This window comes from Acromyrmex echinatior, chromosome 16 (genome assembly GCF_024713525.1).
Source record: "Acromyrmex echinatior isolate Ae372 chromosome 16, ASM2471352v2, whole genome shotgun sequence".
Lineage (NCBI taxonomy): Eukaryota > Metazoa > Arthropoda > Insecta > Hymenoptera > Formicidae > Acromyrmex > Acromyrmex echinatior.
The window spans coordinates 6,940,868-6,967,863 of record NC_141867.1 but is presented as its reverse complement, the minus strand read 5'-3'; the positions used below and the strand labels follow the sequence as shown (position 1 = coordinate 6,967,863).

Here is a 26,996-nt window from a genome sequence, read left to right as displayed (position 1 = left end):
TCTTTCTACATTGACATTCATCAACATTTGAATAGAAATACGGATTGGATTGAATTATTTACTCATTATATGTTACATTGTAAAAATACAATGTACACAACGTAAGATTAAAATCATATAAATGATAAATAAAATAAAAATATTAAATGTATAAGTATATATGAAATAAAAAATAAAATGTAAGTTTATACATATATCTAATATAGAATATCTACATTACTACAGTACTAATTGCAATAAATATAATTCAAAAATTTCACAAATTGAACAAAAAACCGCGGATACTTTTTAAATGACCTAATAGATTGATTAAAAATCATGAATTGGGAGAATGTTCGAATTTTAGATAAGCCGTCGTATTTCAAAAGAATGGTGTCTGAAATGATACATATAAAAAGAAAACAGATTCAACAAGCAAAATGACAGGACATTTAGCGGATACATATTTTAGGCGATCGATGTATTCCCCATTTTCAATTCACTAACCGACCAATCGATGTTCTAGTAGCTGGAAATGATTTAATTCGATTCCTCATTTTCTGTGAAAAACATCTATATATATATATATCTATTTTATTTTTTCATGATCTATTGATTAGTAACCATTGCATGTAACCATCCATATAACTGCATAACATATTTACATTATTAATGTGGGATAATTAATTCAAATATATAATAATAATTAAAATAAGAAAGAAAGATATTGCAAATTAATGCAGAATGGCTGCTAATTTTAATTATCTTAATTTCTCTTTAATTATCATGAATATGTATTTTTTTCATACATCATGTTTACTCGCACATTCAACGAAATGAACTGCCAAAATATTTTGAAGGAGAAAAACAACAGGAGTCATGACAAATTAAAGCAAATATTTAATTTATTTGTGAATCTGCGCAATCATAAAATATATCCATATAATGATCAACGAGATATAACATCAATAGAGCTCGGCGCTGAACGTGACGAGACAATCAACATGTGGGAAGTGGATTATACGTAATCACGGATAACCTTGAAGAACATCGCGTGACTTTCTCGCAATTTTTCTCGGGGGCACACCTTCTTAACCGGGTCTCATCATTTTTCTTCTCGTGATGAAAAATACGACGCCTCGCTACAGGAAGAAGAGAGAGAAAAAAACGATACGTTGCTTTCTCGTCATTTGTATGTTTAATATATGAAAATAGAGAATTCACGGTGCGCAACGGGATATACGCCAATATCATCGATCGAGTAAAGGGACGAGAAGAAGACAGGAAGGAATTAAAGAAAATATCACAAAGGATTGCGGATTAAAATAAAATTCAGCTTCACGGAGTGTAATCGCGACGCCACGTTTTGTAACATTTATAATCCGACTACGAGTCATATCACTGTTGGCAGACGCATATTCAACATGCCCAATTAATCACGACGTACGTTAATCTGGAATGGATGGAGCCCTTAATTTTGTCTAAACGACGAATCTCGTCTCCGATTTCGTCGAGGCTCGTGCTACATAAAGATCGATCAGTTAATTGCGAGTGAGTTTCGCGAATAACGTCGTGATTGTTATGTCCAATCTATCAAAGCCTATGATAATTATTTGTAAAGGCCATGGCACAAAACGTAAATAATACAGTAAATAATAAGGAAACCATTAGGCGCCTTCAAACCAGACAAAGCTGCTAGCCTAATCACCAAGCGATTGAATGTGATTAGTTGAATCTATAAGTAACAACCAATTATGGTGGAAGAATATACAGGTGAAATAACGCACAACAATTCAGAGCAATTGATCAGCAAATCAAATTCTGTCCTAAATAGCGTAATATTCAAATACATACAATGTTAATCAGTGTATGATAAGTGCTTAAAAGCACTTAAATTTTGTTATATTGCTTTTTGCATTTTTAGGACAGATTCTGATTGGCTATAACTAAATCGGCTATTGCATCCCTCAAGTTATTTCACCTTCGTCCACGATGCAATCAATCATGTTTGCTCGACGAGCAGGCTAATCGCTTTGTTGACTTGAACGTGCACATCCAATATGTTGGATTTGCTATTATTTACGTTTTACAAATTTTTTTGTGTGCTATGGTCCTAAGACAATTTTTTTCCACAATTGATTCCTAAAATCTTACGCAAATTACTACGTAATTCTTCAGGTGATTCAGCCCACGTTGGCTTGATATGCGAAACATAGGCGTTATTCGCAGAACACGCACGCATATCTGTTTTTACTTTGTGTGCGGAGCCGCACCCACTTTCGTAGAAGAGAAGCGAACAGATCGGTATAATGACTGCTAATTATACATATTTGCATTCCATGAGTAAGACAAATCAAGAATCTCACGCGAAATGAGAGTTGGGCAGAATAATAACTGATGTTAGTTAAATCAAAGCGCACATACAAGATCTTCAAAAAGTCCGGAAACGCTAAATATATCGAAAACAAAGCATTTTTCACTATTGATGACCTTGGACTCCATCCAGAATCAAATGGATGTGACCAGTATAAATAGACCTTTTTAAATCTTACAACTTCCGTTTGAAACATTTTTCTGAAAAATATTTTGTTTTCGATATATTTTAGCATTTCCGGATTGTTTAAAGACCCTGTATATAAAAATGAATTGTCTTACAAGGAATATCGTAAATAAATTGTCTGTAAGAAAATGCGACAGAGAGTACGATCAATGTAATGCTACAAATGCTTTGAAACATTTCTTGATTCAATTTGTAAAATTTTTTCTTCTGATTAATCAAATACTTCAAAGCATTTGCATAAAACTTTGATCCAGAAAGGAATTCATCTTTGTCTTTTTGCATTGTGAGGCAAATGATACAGTGCGGGCGCGGCCCGATCTACTAAAGTTATTAGATTTATAAAGTATCTCAAACTTTACCATTTTGAAGCAAAGACGCGACCATTGCAAGCAAACTTATGTATTTGTAAAGCCATAAATTATGTAAATCAATTTTTTTATTTGTTATCAGTTTATGAACAAAGAAAGATTTCAAGATTTCAGTGCAAGAAAAATACAAGTACAATTCAATTTCAGAAGATGAAACACATTAATGTGACGATCGAAAGAGAAAGTAAATGTTATAAAAGCTGAACGTTTAATTAGATAAAAAATGTATAGAAAATTTTGCACAAATTAAGATAGCTGCACCTAATGTGTAGATGAAATAATATAATATATTATGTACATTATCCGCCATTTTTACGCAAAAATGCTTCAAAAGTGGATGCGATACTTTATAAATCTGTGACTTTACAATCTACATCTCAACAACATTTGTACACGGCGAATCGCAACTCGGCGATTCATCTTCGCGTATTCGAACTATGATCGAGCTACGACATTGGCCGTGTGTCCCTACGACTCGGCCGTGCATAAATACATGTATATGCATATATGATACGTTATATATACATATATATATATATATATATACATATATATATATATATATATATAATTAGATTTGTAAATCACGACGCGAAACGGGGTTACTTCGCGCCCGTGTGCTATGCGCGTCTCCGCGCTGTGTTGTACGATATTAATTATTTAATCTGAGATTGTTAAGATATACGATTCTATATCGACTCTCTTTCCTTCTCTTTTCCCTTTTAGGACGGTCCATACTCGTCGAGCTTTAGCAGCCGACCTGGTGCAACATTGATGCAAATCGGAACACGCGCATCCAGGCGAACATCCCGGTGGATGGTGAACGGCAGACGGGCGCTCGTGTCGATGACGACGTTGATGAGGCCTTACGTTGCTCCTGCGTACTGGATGCTGACGTTCGACTGAGGGTAGCATCCATAGATGCGGCATCGCTGCCCTCCGATTTTCGCTGCTTCTGGTGCTGCTGCTGCTGCGGCGAATACTTCATATCTGCGATTACGCGAGAGGTAAAGTGAATACCGCGAGAAGAATTAAAGCTCATCTACACAAGGCGTAAAGATCATAGCACTTAAACAGTAAGACGTAAGCAGTAAGGAAATAAACGTATTGGATTGTCTGCTTACATTATACTTATAGTCTTCTTCTAGATCTTTACTGTAATTGACCAATTTACTTATTGCTTACGTTTTAAAACTTAAGTTTTTCTGTGTACTATGGCCTTAAGACGGTATAAAAGCGAAAGCATAGGAAAGGAAAATAAATTAATTTCATTTTCAACACCTACGCCAGCTGCTTTTGCTGATTTTTCATGGTTACACACAGTTTAGATCGCTCATCGCCGATTTTCTTCTATTAAATGAATGTGAACGTTGAAAATATGAATGAGAAAGGTTATTATAATGATAAGGATGAAGGTAATGAATCACAGATTTATGAATCACAGATTATTCTACATGTATACATTAGACTGCTGACTCGTCCCTTTAACGTTCGTATTCATAGTGAGGCCTTATATTTAAGGCTTTCTTAAATTTATCTTTAGATGCTCTGCACGTTGTAAACAAAAATAGAATATTAAACTCAAAAGTATACAAATGATATATCACATTGTAATATCTCAGTAAAATTGCAATATTATATTTTACAATGTAATATCTCAATATTATTTTCGTAATATTACATTGCAAATTGTAATATTACTGCAATATTGTAATATCATTGCAATATTATAATCTCACTGCAATATTATTTCAATATTACATATGTGTGAGAAGTTCCTATTTAATAAGTTGTATAAGCTTTGTCTTCATATTTTTTTGAATTATTAGGTTGTTCGTCATTTTGCATAAAATCTAGTCTAAGTGATAACATTAAGTACAAATTATTTTTGCTAGCTGTATATATATATATATATATATATATATATATATATATATATATATATATATATATACACACACACACACACATACAATCGTTTATTAAAACATTGTAACACTTTTGCTCGATAGTTTGTGGAATACAACCTCATCGAGCGATTGATTCTTACTTATGAATCTAATCATTTATGTTCAATCACTCTACGAGTAAGGGCGAATTCGAAAAAAGTGTTGCAATCTTTTAGTAAACGACTGTACGCCACTGTAAGTTTTATATTTGTGTGAATGTGTACGTGTGTCGATAAATTCCGTACCCTAAATCTTGGCTCGAAATCATCCTTAGATATTCATGTGCGACTTCACTAAATAGGTTCTACTTCGTACATGTGAATAATAAAAGTTACAAACCATTAGCGAAAGTAAAATATAAATTGGTGAATGGTTATATCTGCGTATATAAGCGTGAGAATGTCATCGAATACGCGTACAGGATACGAGATCATTAGATAGACCTTGTTGCTAATTACCGCATTTTATAAAAATAAAAATTGTTTCATATCCACAATGGCGATGTATCGTGTTAACATGTGGTGACGAGATTTCTAAAATTATAGATATGCATTATTTAATTATATCTCCTGATTAGAATTCCTTTAGAATTAAAGAAGAAGAGTGAAAAGAAGGAACGGAGGAAACATAAAAAGAAGAGAAACAGAAACATATAAAGAAGAAAAATTATAAAGCAGAGGAATAGATTTTTCCCTTCTTGAGTTATCTCTGTATCTTAATAACTTATCAATTACTGAATGTAATTATCTTGAATATCGATACAATTCTGACAATTCTGAGAATAGAATTTATTCGACACGATCTTCACAATGGAGAGAGAAAGATTTTTTGAAACAATATCGCTTGAAGAGTCCAATCGCGCTTCGAATCGTCCATTCTGGTTGGCACACTATTATATTACGATGTCTTACATTAATTCACCGACAGCGAACTAGTTTTTCCTCGTGAATTATTGAATAATTTAATGTAACTGATAAACTCATCACGATCATAGTCGTAATTATTCAAGCAACTCGAAAGTCTGAACTGTATAGGAAACCAAAACTTTTTCTAGACATTTAGAAAGTATCAGAACTCCAACTAGACATATCTCAGAGGTACATTGTTATGTTGTTCACAAATACGACAAACACTTAAAAAAGGAAAATAATCAAAGCAAAAGTTCTTAATGATCATCAAAATCGTTAACTTTAACAAAAATGCATTATACTCGTCGATAATAATTATCGTCGTTCTTACATTTCACTATGATGGCTTCAGCAGAAGAATAAATATGACATGTCACTGAATATGAAATTCACGTTGAATCGATCTGTTAACATAGAGCGCATCGAGGCAATTGTAACTTGACTTAATGACATATTATTTTCATTTTCGATATTACGAAGCGATAACGTAACAATAACTACATAATAAAAAAATATATCGATGAATGACATGTTTTCAGTTTTATACGGAACCACATGAAAAATATCCCTCGCGATACGACTGCTACATTAATTCTTTCTATCTATCACAATTACTCTAATAGCACAGATCTCCAGATCTCTGAATGTTTCTAAGAACATTCAGAGGACATCTCTATGTCCTAAGAACGTCCTGTAGAACGTCCCTCAAATAAAGTGTGTTATTAGAGTATCTCTCACAGTTGTAGATTCGACTTTAGGCCTAAGCAGTTCTCCAAGTTATCAGAGACCGAAGATTAATTTATTTTTTGTATCGCACTCAAATCACTCACCTGATGGACTCGTGTTTGATCGTTACAGCTCGTTTTCCGAGCGAAAATGTTCGAGCACTTCAATTAAGTTCGCTCCCTGGTTGGTGAACACGCGGATATTAAACCGTACAGTGGTCGTGGCGTATAGGGTTCTGCGAATCACGACGACTCGATGAGATGCATCGAAATCGAGGGATAGGACATGGAAAGACGGGAGAAAAGAGGAGAGGAGAAAGAGGTGAGGATCTCTTCCCCGTTGCGCACCTCCACGTTGACACAATCGTTGGTAAAACGGAGGTGAAAGTAGTGGGGTGCCTGTCTCGGGGGTTGCGCACTTCACAGCGCCGACGCTGCATCGACCCATCGGTCGGTGGGTTACTCGATGTACGAAAAAGACCGATGACAGAGCTACTATGATTGCCGTACATCAAAGCGCACGTTCTGTATATCACATATATTATTCCTTCCTCACTTCCTTCTTCCTTTTTATTTCACAATTTTTAAAATTCTAGGTCTGCGAACGTTCACTAGGTCACCTTCCCAGACACACAAGCACAGAATATTTATGCTAAATATCTATTAATATTCATTTTTTGAAATATTATATAGATATTTCATACATATTTTATATAAAATTTTATTCGAAATACTATTAAAATATAGACTAAATATTTTATATAATATAAATTTATGATAAATATAGATAAATATTTTTTACTTGGATTATATAATGTCTTATTAAGTATTTTCATAGCATTTACTATAACATTTACAATAAATATTTATTATGAAATATTTATTATAATGTTATAGTAAATGTTATGAAAATACTTAATAAGACATTAATCCAAGTAAAAAATACTTATTAGAAATATTTATCTATATTTATCATAAATTTATATTATATAAAATATTTAGTCTATATTTTAATAGTATTTCGAATAAAGTTTTTAAAATAATAAATGTTTATAGTCTGTGCAATCTAAGATCACAAAAATATTTACAAAATATTTAAAATAAATCTTATTATATTATAAATAAATCTTAATATTTTGTAAATATTTTATAAATATTGTGTGCTGTTTGGGTTATCGAAAACACAGAAATTTGTTTACAACTTTTATTGTATCATTAATTTATGTATCAATTTAATTTATTCGCTTCCTTGATCCTTGAAAAAAGATCCTTGTACTGTCACGCAAAATTATATCTTTTGTTTATTTAGGACAATCAAATCAATCAATCTTGAATTAGGTCAGATCTTAAAAACCCGCAAGAATATTTCAGAAAACGAGAATATATGTTTTCGCAGAGTTCCATATTTTTAATTTCACATTTATTCTCATGATTATGTAGTTTTATGATTACAAGGAAACTTAATTAATTTTTGCAAAGTCATTTCTAAAATCGTATGATTAAATGGAGAAATCATAAAATTCCATCGTTTTCTTATTATGCCTTTATTTGCCTTGCAAGCAATTATTTTTTGTTAGTACACTTAGTCAGATATATCTGTCCTGCCTGATGCAAACTGCGTAAAGTATAATCGCACGACAAATTCATTCAAGGTGTTTTTTATTTTACGCATAATGTAGATATCATTTTATCCTTGTTGTTTACTGAATGTTAAATAGCATGCGCATCATGTATAAAACAGAACGGGTGCACCTTCAGATAATCAGCTGTTTTACTTACTCCGGTGAAAATTTTTCTCAGAATTTTTTATATAATTTTTTAGAATTTTTATATAATTTTTCAGAATTTCTCTATAATTTTATAACTTTCTCACATTTTTTATACGAATTAGAACATTTCTCAGAAAATTTACATTTTTCTCAAAATTTTTCATATATGTTAATTATGAAATATCGTAAGATTTTTAAGATTTTTTTGTAAGTATAATTTCTGATGAAATGTTACAAAATCTAAAAAATTAAAAAATACTTTTTAAAAATTATGGGATGAGAAATTTCAGAATATTTCAGAATTTACTTGTATGAGAAGTTCTGAGAGAAAATGTAAACTTTCCGAATATTTCTAAGTATTTCTGAAAAGTGTTCCAATTCGTATAAAAGTTATGAAAAAAATTTTCACTAGAGTATCGACAAAATTTTAAGCACTTTGAGAACTTGCTATAAGAATCATTTCATTTTTTTCCGTTATCTTAACTTGGGAAACGTGCGAGCAGCAATGGATTTAGATAGAGATCACAAATCTCGTGCCTTATAGAAGACATCCTTCTAAGGCTGGAATTAGACTATACATTAAAGATTAAGATTGAAGATTGAAAGATTGAAATTTAACCAATCAAAACAATAGTAGCTAAAATTCTTTTGTTCTCAATGATCATTTCAATTTTCAATCTTCAATCTTAATTTTCAATGCATAGTCTGATTCCGGCCATCCTTTTAAAGGCGAACCACATAAAATATCCAAATATTAGATCTGTTCTTTTTAGCTGAAGTTTTTGCACGTTCATCTTTCTTCCTTTTCTCTCCACGTTAGAGAGAGAAAAAGAAAAAATAAACCGTACAAGAAGTTCATCTAGGCCTATTGAAGCCATCTTAAAGATTTGTCACGATATTCTATTAACAAATGTTCAGGTAAACGTTCATTTTCGTTTGAGAGAGTAAAAACCTATGAACAAAGAGAGATTAAACGGAGAGATTTCGCTGCACTAGCGATTCACGGAATTGTTAAAAAAATTGAATTGTGAGGAGATAATCAATGAATTTGCAGCAGCAAATATAAGAGGAATGCGAATGTGAAGGCTGTCTGAAATAAAGTCGGTTAACAAAATAAACAAGCCTATTTTCTAACGATTTAACAAATAATTATTGCCTAGTTATATATATCATGTAATCCAGTTCTTCATAAATGAAACTTTAATTGTACCTTAGTTCAAGTAATTCTTTATGCTTTTGAAAGAAAATTAGGAGTAAAGTGAGCTTTTTTTTAGTTGCTCGTTCATCTGAAAGGAGTGCCAATTGTATGAGAGGGACAAAATATGTAAATCCGCCACTGCGTGAAAGCAATTAAAATTAAGCATGATTGCGCGCTTTACACAAAGATATCCACTCTGATCAATACCCACATTTATTCTTAGACTTTTTCCAATATATGAAAAGGCATAAATGCCATAAATGATTGTGTCGTTATATTATTAAACTTCACAATTACATTAAGGAGATCCTAAAGTCATGACTATAAGGTGAAGTTTATGTCGAGAACGACAACAAATTTCAAAATTTAGTTCTTCTTTGCCATTTCTTAGTCTAATATGGCGCTCTAGAACTGTCGATCACTATTGTGACAATTTACTTCATAATAAAAGCTATGCAATCTGTACTTACAAAATAATCTACAGATATCCACAGATATGTAGTAATTCGCAACGTAACCCGTAGCAGATCATTCTAGCAATATTGCTATCAGCAACGTTGCAATGTAGCAGTATTGCAATAACATTGCAAACGTTGCAGCAATACTGCTGCCAGCTTTTGTGTTGTATGGGGGAGTCCTTAAAATTGGACTTACAAAAAGAGGATCTTACGTGATAATTGATTTCAATGAAATTCATTGTAGCGATAGGTCTGTCTCTCAAGTGTTACTAAATAAAGAGAAATGATGCATTTCTAATATTTTTAAAAAAATCGATAAAAAAATTCTGAGCGAGCTGTTACGGTCTTTACCGAATATTCTATATAATACTAACATATATTAATATTTGCTTAAAATTCTTAAAATATATTAATATTAGCGTAATACGTCAATTTCACAAATATATGAATGGAGTCGCAAACTTACCTATCAGCATACCATGTCGAAAAGCACAGTTTTTTCGGTGTGAATGGACTTTTGGGCGAGCTCGCCGTATTCGTGATCGGTGACGACTTCGTCGAAGATGACAAAAGCGAGATTCCACTCTCCGACGTACAGGATGATCGATTCTCTTCATTAGCGTAGTTCTCTGGCTGCCAGGAATATCTCGTCCTGGTGCGAGGACTGCCATGACTAGGACTTGAGCCACCCGAACTTGATACGCTTTTCGAACTCTTGGGACTTTTGAGCCCACCAGAGCTGAAGACGCGACCCAAACGTAATCTCAAGGATGTCTTATCTTTGAGTCTTGCAACATAATTGTCACTAACGCTCGAAACGGCCCCATCGGGCAACTCATTACTCGTCATAATTTCGGATTACGATTTCTTGAAATATTCTTTATACTTTATAGAAATATTATAATTAAACTGTAAAGAAATGGAAAATTATTAAATTATAAACTTCTAAGAAGTTAACATACTTAAAATAAAAAATTCAAATGCACGATTTAAATATTCAATACGATCGAATGTATGTGTCACACGCAAAAAATTAAAAAAATATGTGATATGAGACCGATAAAAATAAATAATCTAATTAAATAAAAGTTCCTATTGTCAATGCGAATCTTATGTGTTTAAATATTTCTCTGTAAATTTATATAAATGTCTACAATCTGCGCGTCGAAGTCTTTTTCAGTCTCGAAATGCGATTATGGGTAAAATCAGAGCAATATCACTTATTAAATTTACAAGTAACTTAATAATTTTTTGTTGAAAATAAGCATCTACAAATAATTTTATTACGAAAAATATTGCCTCAGTTAGGGTTTCAACCTGGAATACCCTACTTTCAATATATATGTCGCAATAAGTATTAACTTTAATAAACAGACATTGCAGTAGACTACAGTAAATGTATACATTTACTAAGTTAACACTGACTGTGAAATATATATAAATTCTTTTTTTGTAATTTGAATATGGCTTTATAAACATGTATAAACAAAAAAAAAAGAAATAAATAGCTACAAGTAGGATCTGCGTAGCGAGTATTTAAAATTATTTCGTTAACAAAATAAAAATATCTTTTCCAGATCCTGTGTGTAGCAATTTACTCTTTTTTTTTTGTAAATATATATAAATTCACACAAATTTTTAAGCATTAAAATCCGCTTTGACTGAATATAAAAGATCTCTTATTTAATTTAAAAAAAATAAAAAAATCATAATTTATATTTTTAATTAAAATAATTTGTTTTAAATTTATAATCTTTTTCACGAATATCATCGATGATCAAAACTGTCGTGTATTTTGATTATCACTTATACACTAAATTATATTAAATTGTTCAAGTATGTCAATCGCACATACGTGTTGTATCAAAATGGTACACTAAAAACGACTGGATTTGATTTTGTTCAGGAATTGAGTAAAACCCCAATCGAACCAGACTTCCTGTCGCTAACCACATTTCCTTCCTTCTTCGCTTTTATCAATTTGGATTAAAATCCTTAAATGTAAATGTAAAGCAGGAAAGTCTAATAATAGAATAGAAAAAGTCCAATTCGCGAAAGCGATAAGCTGTTCAAATGATATTCCACAGGCAACAGTACTTGTCTAATCGAATCAAAGCTCAAAAATCTTAATCTATCAATGACATTTAATCACTTTGTAAATATTCGATTATCAAGCTCAATCTTTAATTTGTTGCGTGATCAGGATCTTACATGTAACTCAATGAAAAGAAATAGAACAATTGCAAATTTTTAATTGCCTAGTCTGTATTTCTTTGATTTACAGATCAACACTTACTGCATGGGACAATGATAATAAATAATCAAGTACGCGGGATCCGCAGAAAAGTGGATCAACCACTCGTATGGCGGGCGTTAGTGCTCTTGAGAATAACTCTTTGGTGCGATGAAAAAAGAAAAAACAGAATTGAGCTAGCTCGACCCTTTTGTCACGTCATGTACACATTTGCAATTATCTACTTATCAACAATACAATAACAATTTATTACTATTTAAACATTTATTATGAACGCTTTGAGTACCACCGAGAGGAGAGTCCATGGGATGAACACGAGTAAGATGATAAAACATGATGAGATGATAATAGTACTAATATCGCGACTCATGCCAGGCATCTCGCGTGCTCACTCGCGTTCTTCACAATTTCTGCGATCGGCAGGGAAGCGCTTATTTCGTCGATTGTTCCAGATAAGCTATAAGATCAGCCCGCTCTTGGGGTTTCTTTAATCCGGCGAATACCATCTTCGTACCGGGAATGTATTTCTTTGGATTTTCTAAATACTCGAAAAGGGTATCCTTATTCCAAGTGATGCCTAGAATATAGCAATACGCGAATTATAATTAGATGTGCATTATATAAATATACATATATGTATTTATTATATATTCTAAGAATAATTGATGTTATAGATAATACAGAATAAAGGAGTTTAATGTTATAATATTTATAAATTTATCATGTTTAACTGTATATATAACATATGTTATTACTTTATTATATTTAATTAATTAATTAATTAATTAATTAATTAATTAATTTATTTATTTATTTATTATGTTTAAGCTGTCAATAACTAAACACATACCTTTCGCTTTGTTGGCATCGGTATATAGAAAACCAGGCGCTTGGCCAGTTTTTCTACCTATTAGTCCGTTTAAATTGGGACCTACTTTGTGTTTGCCACCTGCTTCGACAGTATGACATTGTGCACATCTTTGAACAAAAATCTAGAAAAAAAAATACACAATTATGTTATAATAAATTGTTGTTTATAAAGTTATCAAATTTTGTCTTTATAGCTGAATTCGGTTTGACATTCACACATTGTAAGTTTTATTCTATTTTTTTTCAACATGTAAAGATAGAATCAAGCGCATAAGCGTCAAAACTGATCAGACATTATTTATTACCTTTTTTCCTTTTTCTGGATCACCCGCCGGAACACCCATATTTATTTAATTATGTATTCTGGAAAAAAAGTTCAATTATTAATTACAAAAATAGTAAAAAAATATAAATTTTTATTATTTGTTACATGCTTTATTATTGTATCATTATTCGATACTCAGTAAGAATTAATGTCATAATTATTAAATATTATTAAAAATAATATCGATAACGCGCGAGCGCAAAAAATAATTGTTTTGAAGAAAGAATTCTAAAACAGAAAGTTACCACATTGAATGTTATAGAGGTTATCAATGACTGATGATGTTGAGATTAATAAAAATACATAGTTCAAAACAAATGACAATATTTCAAAAAACAATCAATATTACCATCACTATTACAATCATATAAAGAAACTAATATATGATAAAACACATAAACATAGTTTTATTTATAATTGTTGCATGTTATTACGCATGTTGCAATGTATCGTATTAAAACACGACAAACAGAGAAAAAGGTAAACCAGTAGAAAATCTGCAGTTTGTGACAATTTTTTTTATGTATTTTTCGCATTTTTCTATCTATTACTTTGCATTTTTCATAGAAACACAATTTGTTTGATGAGCTATTTAAAAAATTAAATATAGGAAATGAAATGCAAAAATTAATGTAACGTGTAGAAAAATGGATAGCATTAGATTAACTGTTAGTTGAACAGATACAACAAGAATGAGTAAAATAAAAAATTGAAATGATTTGACTGTCATAAAAAATAAGTAAAATATAGCGCGAAAGAAGACATTATAGCACCACATTATAGACATCGGTGATCTTTAGTAATATGCATTTAATAAATGCATAAAAAACATGATAATATAGTTTAACTTATCTATTATAGATAATATTTTACAGTAATATGCATCGTATAATGAAAAATTCATTGCGGCGCTTTGGCAAGTCATGTAAAATTGATCCGGCGTTCAATTAAGCTTTCAAATAATTAACATTAATAATCCATATCAATATAATTCGATCATCATTAAGGGTAAATATTAAGGGTACATTTTACTTAACGTTCGCAACGCTCGTGAGTATCATTTCAGCCTTCTTGTAATCAAATATCAAACAAGGAGATGATGCACGCCAGCATTGCAAATATTAAATGGAATGCATCCAAAGTTATCGATATGATCGCATGTAGTTTTATAATGTCCTAAAATACTTGTAATAATTTTATTAGTATCTTTGCCATAATAGTTTCAAAAAGACATCTATGTAATTATATAATGAACTTTTATACAGAACATATTAAGTATTATATTTTAAATCATTCAGCCATCTCGAAAACTGAGCTGCAAAAACTGACAAGCAAAACTGGTTTAATTAATTATACAGCATAGGGAAGGACAAAAAATCAATTAAAAAAAAATTAATTTTTAAAGGTCACATAAAGGTCATTGCATTTTTTAAATAAAACTTATGATTTTTTAAAATATAATATCCTTTTAATCATTCTTCTACTGTATATAAAAGTAATAAAATATTAGAGCAACCAAAATTAATTTTACGATATTTTATTCTGGCATATCTGACATGAAATAAAATATCTCGTAAACTATTAATTTTTTGATAATTGTATCTTAATATTTTTATGCACAAAATAATGAGGTGAATTAATCGATGTAAAAAGAAACACATGGATGTTTTCGAAAACATGAAATTAATCAATTGGTGTAATAAAATCATGTACTTTTGTAAATTTGTAATTGCAATATCGCATAATTTTAGCATTAAAACACTACTACCATATATCTCCAGATTAAAAAAAATAAAACACTATAATTAATTTATCTATATAATTTTTCTACAAAATATTCCAAGACTTCAATATTCTTCGACTTAATAATCATTCAACATTACAAGCATTGCGTTGAGATTTTTTAATCATGCTATTTTTTCTTCATATATGTTGTAATACATGATGTACCAAAAAAATGGAAGTGTACAAAAAATATTCGTGTTTTTGGAACAATTAAAATATGCAATAATTATTAATTTTCGAATTAATTAACATTCGACAAATTATTCCGGATAAAAAACAATAATTTTATGACTTTATAACTTACAATTAGTACAATAGAGCATATTATACTAATTGTAATGCCTTCTACAATAAGCCATTAGTCATAAATCAGAAATTGACGACTGTGATTGGTCAATTTTTAGCTTCTGATTTCTGATTTATAACTAGCTTATTGTAAAAGGCCCATAAATTATAGAATGTTATACATCAAGATTCTTAGAAAATCGAAAATGATGTAGAGACAAATGGTATTTTCCAGCAAAACGCAGTGAACATTTCATTTTTATTTAACAGTAACAAACAACAAGAATGTAATAATTCATATTGTATTGATATATACTGTAATATCATTTGTATCTTTTCTTGGAAAGCGCCCAAAGACGCTTGGAATGAGACACATATAACTCTAAAAATGTGACCTTCGTGCCATTTCTTAATGCCATCAATCCAATCAAATAAATTCATCATTTTTGTCTTCTAATTATCTATAATACAAATAGACATGCAATAATTGCGATTACTTTTTATTGTTGAAAAAAGCGATTAAGCCATTGCATCACCAATTGGCATTGTTCAGGAAGGGCTCTTCTGAAAATCAGAGCAATTTTATTTTTCGATCAATTGATCGCAGTCACGTTTCTAGCAGTCCTTCACTGTAACAATTTCCCTCCGGATGTAGGACTAGCATTTCGCACGATCCCAAAAATGTATTCGGAATGGTCGCACAATGGCTAAGAGCCAGGGTTAAATGCATTACGTAAGTCACTACTATCTGACGTAAGTCACGCGGACTTCATCTGACTGAAGGGCATTCAACGACAGGTCAAAGAGAACAAAGCATCACGAGCTGCCGATTTTCCTTTCTCATAAATACATGAATTCCATCGTGATTTAATACTATTTCTGATTTTGCAAACCGAATTTATCGAGAGGCGAACACGTGGTGCCAATGGAATCGGTGGAGATTTAAATTCGAAAAAGAAAAAGACGCTACCTACAATACATGCACACTCTCGTATGCATGCACATTCGTTCGCTTGTACTCACCGTGCGTTTTTTTATAATAAAGTAATTGACAGTTAACTCCAGACGACTGACCCAATCTGACTGTGAATAGCGTGAACCTAACCGCGAATGCGATGGCCCGACGATCGATAGAGAGTAGAATTACTGTACCCTAGTTCATATCGTGCACTTGATACGGGCACTAACTAGTAACTTTCTATTAAATTATTTTAAATTTTAGCGATGCGTGTAAACATATACATGATATGTGTATTTAATTAATCATTTTGATATATATTGTATCGGTTTAATAAATTATTTTTTAAATATATTGATGAAATTAAGATAATTTAATAGAAAGTTACTAGTTAATACACATATCAAGTGCTCGATGTAGTTCGGTTGTAAAGGGATCACTGGTTGGCAGTTGACCTCGGGCCAGCGTTGCCAACCTGCTAACACAATAAATCTCTAAATCAGAATTTAAAAATCTCATGAAAGCTCCAATTTTCATGAAATCTCCACACCAGAATGTTTAAAAATTTCCATTATTTTAAAAAATTAAAAATTTCAGAAATCTTTAGAAATTTCCAGTTTTCCCATTTTTTTTATTTTAGAAACCTGTAGAACTCTTCAGTTATTTACCAAAAAATTTGAAAATCTCTTTTTCAGTTTTATTAAGAAATTACTTAGAACATGTAAAAATGGAAAGAGATTTGCTTATGCCACCTTTATATCGTGCCTGGAGGTCGATTGTGGATTTCGAAATGAAGTGAAAATTACAAAAATGAGCAAAAGTTATTAGATATTGACCAATTAAATTATGAATTTGATTGATCTTTGATGAATTTACTCATTTTTGTAATTTTCATTTCATTTTAAGACACATTCGACCTCCTGAAGCCATTTGTGCGAGAGAAAGGGAGGATACCATTAGTGCACAATGTGATGGTACACATCCACTCATATCGGCTGGTACTTAGTAACTTTTCACTTTTAATGAAAATATTTTATTTTAAATTGGCTTATAACAATGGCTGCGTTTAGCACAAAAAGCAACTTTATAACCGTTGTAAAATTCTTAGATATAATTGGATTATACATTTAGATTCAGTGAGGAACTAAGGGCAAGACCAATCATATTAAAGAATTTTACAACAGTTGCAAAGCTGCTTTTTCTGCTGAACGCAACTATTGGGTGCTCACTGAGCGCTCAGTGAGCTCTTGCATCTGATTGGCATATTCTATTAGATCTAAAAATATATACCAATCAGATATAAGAGTTCACTGAGCGTTTAGTGTGTGGTTGTAGTACTGAATGCATCCAATATGCGCATGCTATCGAAACCTTCCTTCTTTATAATTGGTTTGAAGCATCCGTTGAAAATTCGATAATTACAAAAATGTGAAACATGCAAAAAATATATACGTCGTAAAATACTTGTTTTTTTCGTAACATATAAGAGAACGTTAATCTATCGGAGTGTTTTAATCTTTCTGTATATAGCTTCACGTAGAAAATCATTATGTAAGCAAGAGATATGGGATAGTTCTTAATATTATACGCGTAGTAATAAGATATTACCTTTTTTTTAACTATGTTTGTTAATAACTTTTATGAATAACAATGTGCGCGGGATAAAATCTTCTAAAGATCACTCAAGACCTAGACAATATTAAGGTCAAAGTCATCGGAGCTGAGTCTGTTATTATCAATATATTTACTAAAATAAATATGACACAACATTTTTAATATTGCCATTTTACAAAATATTTATTTTATTTATCACGATCTGAAAAATTCGTGTCATTAATGAACATATATCATTTCGAAAATAATAATTCAATGATTAAAATAAAACATAATTTACATATAATTAACATAATTTGATATAATTAATCTATACGTGAAAGAAACTGTGTGTAAATAAATAAATATATGTATATATACGTATATACAGGGTGTCTCAGAATGATCGCCAAATATTTCATGTGCTGATAGAAAGAACTAAACTGAATCGAAAAGTATTCTCTACCATTTTGCAATTTTCGCAATAGTTAATAAAATATTAATTACTAAAAACAGCTGAATATTGGTTTTCAATAATTTTTTACTTAAGTACTGTCAACTTTACAAAAAAAATAGCAAGAGACAAAAATTGTTTATTTTCTTCTCAAGGAGCTCTAAGAATTTTTTCAAAATTTTTAATTAATTTTTTAGTACTGCATTTTCTTATATATATGTATATTGGCATCTATTTTTATTAACATGAGAAAATGCGGTACTAAAAAATTCTGAAAAAATTTTCGGAATTCTATGAGAAAAAAATGAATAATTTTTGTCATTTGCTGTTTTTCTATGAAGTTGATAGTTGAGTAAAAAATTATTGAAAACCAATATTCGGTAATTTTTGATAATTAATATCTTCTTAAAAATGTAGAAGACTTTTCGACTCTCTCTCTCTCTCTCTCTCTCTCTCTCTCTCTCTCTCTCTCTCTCTCTCTCTCTCTCTCTCTCTCTCTCTCTCTCTCAGTCTGCTTTACTAACACATGAAATATTTGGCAGTCGTTCTGAGACATTATGTGTATACATACATACATACATATGTACATATATAATATTTTATTACATATTATATATATACATACACACACATATATGTATATATGTATGTATGTTTTACAGCACACAACCTTGTAGATTATTAATTTTTTCGAAGATAAAATTTTTCGTTACCTGCATCTATTTTCGATCTCTATTCTTCTTCACTCTTTTCTAAAAAAAAATAAATGATGTTTCTTATCTATAAAGATAAAATAATGTATTATAAAGATATATATAATATTTCAAGTATGTATGTGTATGTGTACGCCAATTAAATACAAATGATCTTTGTATTCTCATTTAAAAGTACGTTCCTATATGACTTCTTAAATGATAGTATTTTCAATTTAATAATATTATTTAATGATAATATATCACGAAGTTATATCGACTATATATTAGACATATTTTGAGTTCTAGCAGCGTCAAATTTTTTTTACGTTAAATGTTTTTGAATATTGAAATAAAGAATATTGAAATAAAGAATATTAATATTTGAATTGAAACTGAAATATTGTATCTTTGAATGGGAATATCTTTGAATAACGAATTAAGATACGTACAATTTATAAAGTTATAATTTTAATCAGCGCGTATCTTTGACGCCTTTTTTATTATTATTTTTTTAAAATGATTTTTTTTAAATCTACATAGCACATCTCGTCCAAGGAACATTACAAATATATCATCATATCTATGCAATGTCGTATAATTATTGTGACGTTCCTCGTATGGAGTGTACTGAGAGGGTGAATTGTTAATTTATTCTTTCGTAGGTTCTTTCTGCTGTATTCAGCAGAATATTTATTTTGCAATTGTTGAAAATTTTCCAATGAATTTTTTCTTCACGCTTATTGGATTATACTTTTAGATCTAGAGGAATAGTCCTATCTCAGCAGATGATCATAAAACAGTTTCAATCTGCAACTGTTCGATCTGCTCAACACACCCGTTTTTTCTCTATACAAAATTGCCTTTTATAATAATAAATTTCATATCCTAAAATATCACTAGGATTAGATGATACTAGGATTAAAAGTTATAAAGTATGTTCGCGTTGTTTGAAATCCTCAAAAATTTTTGAACTTAAAATAGATAGAGATAGATATATATATATTGCGTTGAAAAGAAAGAAAGCGAAAATGATGAATGCAAAAACTGCAAATAACGCGAACAGACCTATAATTATTTGAAATGAATTTCACTTTTATTATGAATTACTAAAATGTTTTTATCTCGATGTAAAAAGGTCTGTTTTATTATAAACTATAGTTAGCGTAATTTCTATTAAAACTATTTGTCCAAGAGATATGATTGTGTTTCGTCAAGATAATCGCAACATATATTTATTTATTTGTTATAATTTTTTATATTAATTACATCTTCCTTTTTATTTATTATTATATTCTATTTTCGCATAAATTTATGTATCATTCAAACTATGAACTGCAAACATATCAACGCCGTCTTATGTTTAAAAGTATTATAGTATTGTGAATACTGCATTAAAGGCTGAAATAATATTTTTGATGGACGATAAAGATGACATTTCTTAATTAAAAATTTATCAGTTCAGATCTTCATACGATCATCGTTCATATACGACATGTATAGAAAAAAAAACACATTTTTTAAATATAATTCAAATTCAAGCTGTCGAGTAAGCTTATTAAAAGCTTGATCAATTCAGTATAGTTACTGAGATCAAGAAGTCCAAGAATTAACTAGATAGAATTTGCTTTGCTGTTGTACTTATAACTATGTCATAGCGCTAAATATGGCCGTCTTTCTTAATTATCTGTATAATATAAAATTGTTTTCTCGATTTTTTCTTGCGCTTTAATATAATACATTGATAATAATTTTATTACTTCAATTATCTACTATTCAATTTTACATTGATAAAAAGCTGATATTAATCTTACTATTATTAGCATTATTCCTAATAACCTTTGTCTTTAATCTTCATTATAGTTTTATAATTAAATCCAACGAATTCGAATATTTTCTAAGAATATCTAATTCCACGAAAACATTAGCAATAGATTGATCAGGATGCATGAAAAAATAAGACGTTGAGACCAAATTCCGGATCCAGGCATTGCCGAATTGCAATAGTCAGTTAAACAGGAGCAAACTTCTTGTCTACCACCAAAGCCACTGCGTTGATAGCATTTGCCTTTATAATTTGATTCATCCCATCCGCATCCTCGAATAACTCGCATATCTGGTGGTACTGTGTAAAAAAATATTAATCTTTTTTATCTCATTATATAAATATTAATTTGTTTTATGCTAAATATTATTTTTATATGATAATTGAATCATTTTTATAGCATTATAAACGTTGCATTTTACGCAAACGTATAATTTAATAATGTTGTATCTTTCATACAATTATATATGTTGTATCTTTTATACAATTATATATGTTTCGAGGTAAACGGATTCTTTACATATATGTATAAAAAGTAAATCATCATATAATTTAATTAACACTAGAAATATCAAGATTTTACCTTTTATGACTACCAGATTGGTCATTTTGATCGCTAATGCAAAGAATATGTTCTATGAAAATTATTTAATTAGATAAAACCGATTTCAATGTACAGTGCGGTCATAAAAATAGAGCCACTTTCATTAAAATAAATAAACTGTTTATTTTACTCATTTATCTTTACTTGTTATAATCCCATTTATTGTACAGTAACAATAACGTATATCACATTAAAAATTATAACAAACTGCTGAAATAAAGTGTATATTGTATTGGAAAATTTTGAAGTATTCTACGCTATAAATAGTTTGATCAAAATAATAAAGCCAAATAATTGATGTAAGTTAATTAATATAAAATAGTCTGTTACGTATTAATTATTATATTTTATAGATTATGTCTAGTAAAATTATAACAAAAATTTAATCAATCATCTAAAATTAAAGTTAAATGGGGCAAAGTACTCATTATAAAACTAATGAAAAAATAAAAATTTTAATTTTACATAATGAAAAAAAATCGTAAAGGGAAGTTACTAAAATTATTGGAGTCGTTCCAGGAAACTGAGAAAATGCATTAAAAATGAAACTAGAGATTTCAAGCGAAAAACTATATGTCGAATTAATCGTAAAAATTGTACGTTTCTAAGATTGATCCATTCAAGTCATCAAATGAAATTGAAAATCAATCTCAATCTTTCTATAAGTGCACGTACAGTTCGATAAAGGCTTTAAGAATGTAATTTAAATGATAGAGCTGCTAAAAAAGTTCCATATTTAAATTTAAAGAATGTAAGGTGCAGATTACAATTTGCAAAAGACCAGTAAAATGGAGTCCAGAAAGAATTTAAAAAATAAAAAAATATTTTATAGTTTTTTTAGTATATTTTCTAGTATATATTTAAATAGCAAAAATCCTGATTTGATAGTCTTCTCCCTCTATTAAATTTATTTTGGTTTCGTCTGATAAAATATTTCTCTATTTTTTAATTCCTGAATCACTCTATTTTACATGTAGTTTTAATTTTTCCATGAAGGAAAGAGAATATTTATTTTCGATGTATACGTACGTTTGTATTATCATACAGTATGTTTTTAAATTTAAAAAATTAAATTAAACTGTAAAAAATATCTTTTTTAAATATCTATCATGAATGTGAAACTTATATTGATATTATATTATTGATTTCACGCATCCGGTCAAATTGACCGCTCTGATAGTTCTAGGTAGAACATGAAATTCTCGATCACACGTTAATGATAGAGCCAATGGTATGGCATCATACAACCATATTACATATTTAGTCTCAGAATGAAATTGAAAAGTCACGGAATGAAATTGCGCTAAATCAGAAACCGTACAAATGCTAGGCGAACTTTGCGAATCGATCAAAATAACTGCTTTAGTAGTTTAGTGTTAACACGTTAAGTGCTGTACTAGTCGCGGTGATTAATCGTAACCAACGACGTTACTACTGAAAAAAAGCTCAAAAATTAAATTCATAAAAAATAACATTAGTAATTCTGTAAATATAATATAATAAGTAATTCTGTAAATATAATATAATATAATAATCTCATTAAACAAACTAAGCATAATGATTTTGCATAATTCAATTGAATCACATAATATTTCGTCAAAACGTGAATATGATAGTGAAAATTTAATTCACTCCGGCGTTATTGAATAAATAAGCAATTAAATTTGATATTCAATATAATAATATAGACAAATAAATAGTTAATTTTTAATAGTATCAATATAATATATTAACACATACAGCCATTGACACTAAACTCGATAACTTGTGTAATTTTTCGGCACATTGTGTACTTTGCACCATCTTTAAGATCCGAGCAATCTATTTTCATGGAATCTGGAGGAACAAGATCGGCACATTGGCTATTATTGCGGCTGTTACACTGATAACATTGCATAGCATTGCCACCTGTAAAATATAATTAATTTATTTGTATTTTTTCATAAGTACGCATTTAAATACATAAACACGCATATATACTGCGTGTGAATATAGATTTACATTGTTCATTGAAGGAAAGTTTACATTTTGTATTGTGATCCCAAAATGCATTTGTATAATATAAGTTATATGTATATCAAAAGTACTTAATTATTATAGTTTGTAATTATTAAATAAATTAAATTTAAAACATTTTTTACGTACACAAATACGTATACATAAAATTTTTTAAAACAAATCTTTTACAACTTTTTGATTACATCATAATGATGAAAAATTAAAATTTATATATATATATATATATATATATATACACACATCTAAAATTTGATACTAAGAAATTAAGTTTGCTGCTAAAAAGATCACAAATTATGGAATTAAATGATGATGATCAAATATATAATTTTTTGATTCAGTTTGCTCCCAGAAAGCACACAATATTTATAAAACATTTATAAAATATTTGTAAATATTTATAAGGCTTATTTGAAATATTTATTGTAAATCTTGTAGTAAATACTATGGAAATACTTAATAAGGTATTATAATTCAAACAAGAAATATTTATTTATATTTATCATAAATATTACATTAAAAATACTTAGTTTATCTTTTAATAATATTTCGAATAAAGCTTTATATAAAATATGTATAAAATATTTATATAACATTTAAAAAAATGAATAAATATTCATCATAAATATAATTCTGTGCTGTCTGGACTTATGGTGCTATTTCCTTAAAATTATGCTCAATATTCATTATCAGATAATGAGGTTAAAGATCATTGCAAAGAAGATAATGAGCACATATAATCAATGTTATTTTATATAATCTTGACTTTTCACATATGATATATACTGTATAATTTCATAATTTTCATAATAATTATTTAGATTTGTATATGTGACTGCATCTTAAAAGTCACTATGAAAATAGTAAATAATTTTAAAAAAAATTGTTTCTAATTGTTTAATTATAAATATATTTATCATAAAAAATATTATGTTTTTTCAGTTACATTTAATTTTCTTATTTAATTATGTTTAAAGTTATTACCTACAGTTTAAAGCTATTATCATATTATAAAAACAAAAAAAGAATAAGGACGGATTTATAATATGAATATAATATACACATAATATAACATAAATATAATATAAAAAATTATTGGACTTACACAAGAATAATCATTATATGCAGAAACAATTATATTACATTAATTAATTAATCATTATTATACTGAAAAAAAATATATCCTAAATTTCAATAAATATTTATTTAAATAATACCAAATATTTATTAAATATTTATTAAATATAAAAATATATTTATTTTGTACAAAAAACATTAATTTAATTTAACAATCGCTTTTTTTTATTAAGTAAATATTTATTTATTATAAGTAAATGTTTAATTGGCAATATTCAAATAAATATTTATTTAAATTTAGGCTAATTTTTTTCTCAATGTACTATAATATTATATATGCGTAGATAGTTTATCAAATCTTTAATTATGTTACGCTGAAGAAAAATCAATAGTCATATTTATGGATAAGTTCCGATATTCACTAGTACTGAAAATTTATATTATACGTTACGTGCACTACAGATTTTCAGCACTAACAGTGCTGAATCTCAGAATGCAGCCCGTGTCACCTTGAAAAGATATTCAGTAAGACCGTCTATATATATATATATATATATATATATATATATATATATATATATATATATATATATATATATATATATATATATATAGAAACTTTGACATTTTTTAATTTGAACTCCAAACAAGCGTATCCATTAAAGATGAAAAGAGTTACAACAACAAAATATTATTTAAAAAATTTATAATGTAGTGTAAAAAGTTTCAGTTTGTTATTAGCAATTTTATAAACATTCTTTATAGCTTATAACGATGTTAGCGCGCTAACATATTATACTTTACGTAACACATATATAAAATTTAGAGATAAAAGCGCGTTTTTATCAATAAAAGCGTGTTCTGAATAAGAGTCTTTGTGTAAAACTTACAAGCTAAATTACAAGTATTGACTTAACAAATAAATTTAAAAATTTTGCAACATCAATTTTATGATTAATAATTAATGTTTCCTAGTAAAAGCATTATTAATATTGTATTATGTTAATGCAAAATTAATAAAAAATATTAGGTGTTGGAATTAATTCGTAGCGTTTTACAAGTGATGGGAAGTACTTTCATTAATGTATTTTTTAATGCTCATGTGAAATAAATAACATTCTTTCATTAAAAACGCTACGAATTAATTCCAACACCTAATATTTTATTTTAAATCTTTCGAAAAAACACAAAAAATAAAAATTCAAACATTTTGCGGTGCAGTACAGTAATTTTGATGATATTAGAAGAAAATTCTCGCCATGTCGATTTTAACCAAAGAGATATATTATTCTATAAAAAACTTGAGATTAGATAAGAAATCTATTACATTTTGTTACTTTAACAGCATTTTTCAAGGAGAAACAGATTAACATCAGTCATTTATAAATAATATTCTCTATTAATAATATGTTTAAATAATTAGCAATACATCTCAAACCCAGATAAGAAAATAAAGTTGCAAAACTTTATATTTTCAAATACATTTCCATGACTCACCGTTGCAGCACAAAAACAAAATGATGCTGCATAGAGTTACAAATCTCGGTCTAAAGACTTTGTTCATCTTTCTTCGTTTCTTCTCCTTAGAACAATTGATGAATAAATAGTCACTGAAAAGCTTCACTAATATACAGAATACTGCAGTGCTCACAAAACTAATACAAATATAAAAGAATAGAAAAATAATCAAGGTAAAGAAGGTTGGAAAACAGTCAGAGAATGATGGAAAACCAAGAAATTTAAAAACAAAAAAGATAGAGAAAGGAAGAATCACGAATTGAAAAAACTGAGCTATTAATGTATAGCGCTGGCGTGGCGCAAGCACACTAACTTTAACATCGGCGTTATACAGTGCTACTGAACGAATAAATGGTTACGACTGAGGGAAGGGGAGCGAGGCGAATATATTGAGGTGGGAGAAGAATATGAGTAAACGATTTATTTACAAATAATAACTCCAAGACCGATCAATTTTCCTTTGCTGAATCTTTTACAATACTTGGATTCGTATTTTTCCTATGATACATATTTCTTAACATTTTGCAATCAATATTCCAAGTAATTTATGCGTTGAAAACAATTACCACGAATGTTGTAGAAATAATGACTTTATTTTACGATAATTGCGTAATTATATATTTGTTTAAGAAATTAATTATATATATTTAATAGAGAAAATTAATACATATATAATATTGTGAGACAAGAGATTTCATAGTTACACTACATAATAATAATGAACATACAAGCCTTTACTCTGGATATATTTGTGAAATAAAACTAAATATAATAACAATAATAAACAAATATGATAATAAAATATAATAATAATAATAACTTAACA

The 26,996-nt window shown here is 28.9% G+C and overlaps 5 protein-coding genes and 1 long non-coding RNA gene across 7 annotated transcripts in view; 2 read left to right on the top strand and 4 right to left on the bottom strand.

The window, feature by feature from the left end:
• Positions 1-3,775, top strand: part of LOC105148988 (uncharacterized) — a 116,364-nt gene extending 112,589 nt beyond the window's left edge. The window contains exon 5 of the long non-coding RNA XR_846520.2: positions 3,634-3,775. This is a non-coding gene — a long non-coding RNA (uncharacterized LOC105148988). The remainder of the gene's footprint in view (positions 1-3,633) is intronic.
• The window catches only part of LOC105148994 (rap1 GTPase-activating protein 1), a 118,362-nt gene extending 106,349 nt beyond the window's left edge, over positions 1-12,013 (bottom strand). Inside the window, exon 1 of the mRNA XM_011061105.2 lies at positions 10,381-12,013. Coding sequence (XP_011059407.1) covers positions 10,381-10,763 — 383 coding nt within the window. The 5' untranslated portion in view covers positions 10,764-12,013. The remainder of the gene's footprint in view (positions 1-10,380) is intronic.
• On the bottom strand, positions 867-6,885 carry LOC147907097 (uncharacterized). Its single transcript, XM_087414549.1, has 2 exons — positions 6,595-6,885; positions 867-3,897 (listed from the first exon to the last, which is right to left on the bottom strand). The coding sequence occupies exon 2, from the start codon at positions 3,893-3,895 to the stop codon at positions 3,656-3,658; it is 240 nt and encodes a 79-aa protein (XP_087270675.1). The 5' UTR covers positions 3,896-3,897; positions 6,595-6,885; the 3' UTR covers positions 867-3,655.
• The window catches only part of LOC105148998 (hypothetical protein), a 41,633-nt gene continuing 18,466 nt past the window's right edge, over positions 3,830-26,996 (top strand). The window contains exon 1 of the mRNA XM_087414547.1: positions 3,830-3,914. The gene's annotated coding sequence lies outside the window, so the exon portion shown is untranslated. The remainder of the gene's footprint in view (positions 3,915-26,996) is intronic.
• On the bottom strand, positions 12,160-16,600 carry CytC (mitochondrial cytochrome C). 2 transcript variants are annotated; one of them, XM_087414548.1, is made up of 5 exons: positions 16,457-16,575; positions 15,931-15,997; positions 13,344-13,401; positions 13,019-13,160; positions 12,160-12,745 (listed from the first exon to the last, which is right to left on the bottom strand). In XM_087414548.1, the coding sequence occupies exons 3-5, from the start codon at positions 13,380-13,382 to the stop codon at positions 12,600-12,602; spliced, it is 327 nt and encodes a 108-aa protein (XP_087270674.1). In that variant the 5' UTR covers positions 13,383-13,401; positions 15,931-15,997; positions 16,457-16,575; the 3' UTR covers positions 12,160-12,599. The 2 variants fall into 2 exon arrangements, with proteins under 2 accessions (XP_087270674.1, XP_011059405.1); XM_011061103.2 differs by lacking the exon at positions 15,931-15,997 and having other exon boundaries at positions 16,457-16,600.
• Positions 20,350-26,536, bottom strand: LOC105148991 (UPAR/Ly6 domain-containing protein crok). The gene is made up of 3 exons (XM_011061102.2): positions 26,150-26,536; positions 23,300-23,467; positions 20,350-21,255 (listed from the first exon to the last, which is right to left on the bottom strand). The coding sequence occupies exons 1-3, from the start codon at positions 26,214-26,216 to the stop codon at positions 21,038-21,040; spliced, it is 453 nt and encodes a 150-aa protein (XP_011059404.1). The 5' UTR covers positions 26,217-26,536; the 3' UTR covers positions 20,350-21,037.

Coding starts and splice junctions, on each gene's coding strand:
- LOC147907097 (XM_087414549.1), bottom strand. CDS start 3,895: ATGAAGTATTCGCCGCAGCAGCAGCAGCACCAGAAGCAGCGAAAATCG.
- CytC (XM_011061103.2), bottom strand. CDS start 13,382: ATGGGTGTTCCGGCGGGTGATCCAGAAAAAGGAAAAAAG. Junction 13,161..13,343: donor ATCCAGAAAAAGGAAAAAAG/GTAATAAATAAT, acceptor TTTTTTTTCTAG/ATTTTTGTTCAAAGATGTGC. Junction 12,746..13,018: donor CGATGCCAACAAAGCGAAAG/GTATGTGTTTAG, acceptor GCTATATTCTAG/GCATCACTTGGAATAAGGAT.
- LOC105148991 (XM_011061102.2), bottom strand. CDS start 26,216: ATGAACAAAGTCTTTAGACCGAGATTTGTAACTCTATGCAGCATCATT. Junction 23,468..26,149: donor TTTGTTTTTGTGCTGCAACG/GTGAGTCATGGA, acceptor TATATTTTACAG/GTGGCAATGCTATGCAATGT. Junction 21,256..23,299: donor CGAGTTTAGTGTCAATGGCT/GTATGTGTTAAT, acceptor TTTTTTACACAG/TACCACCAGATATGCGAGTT.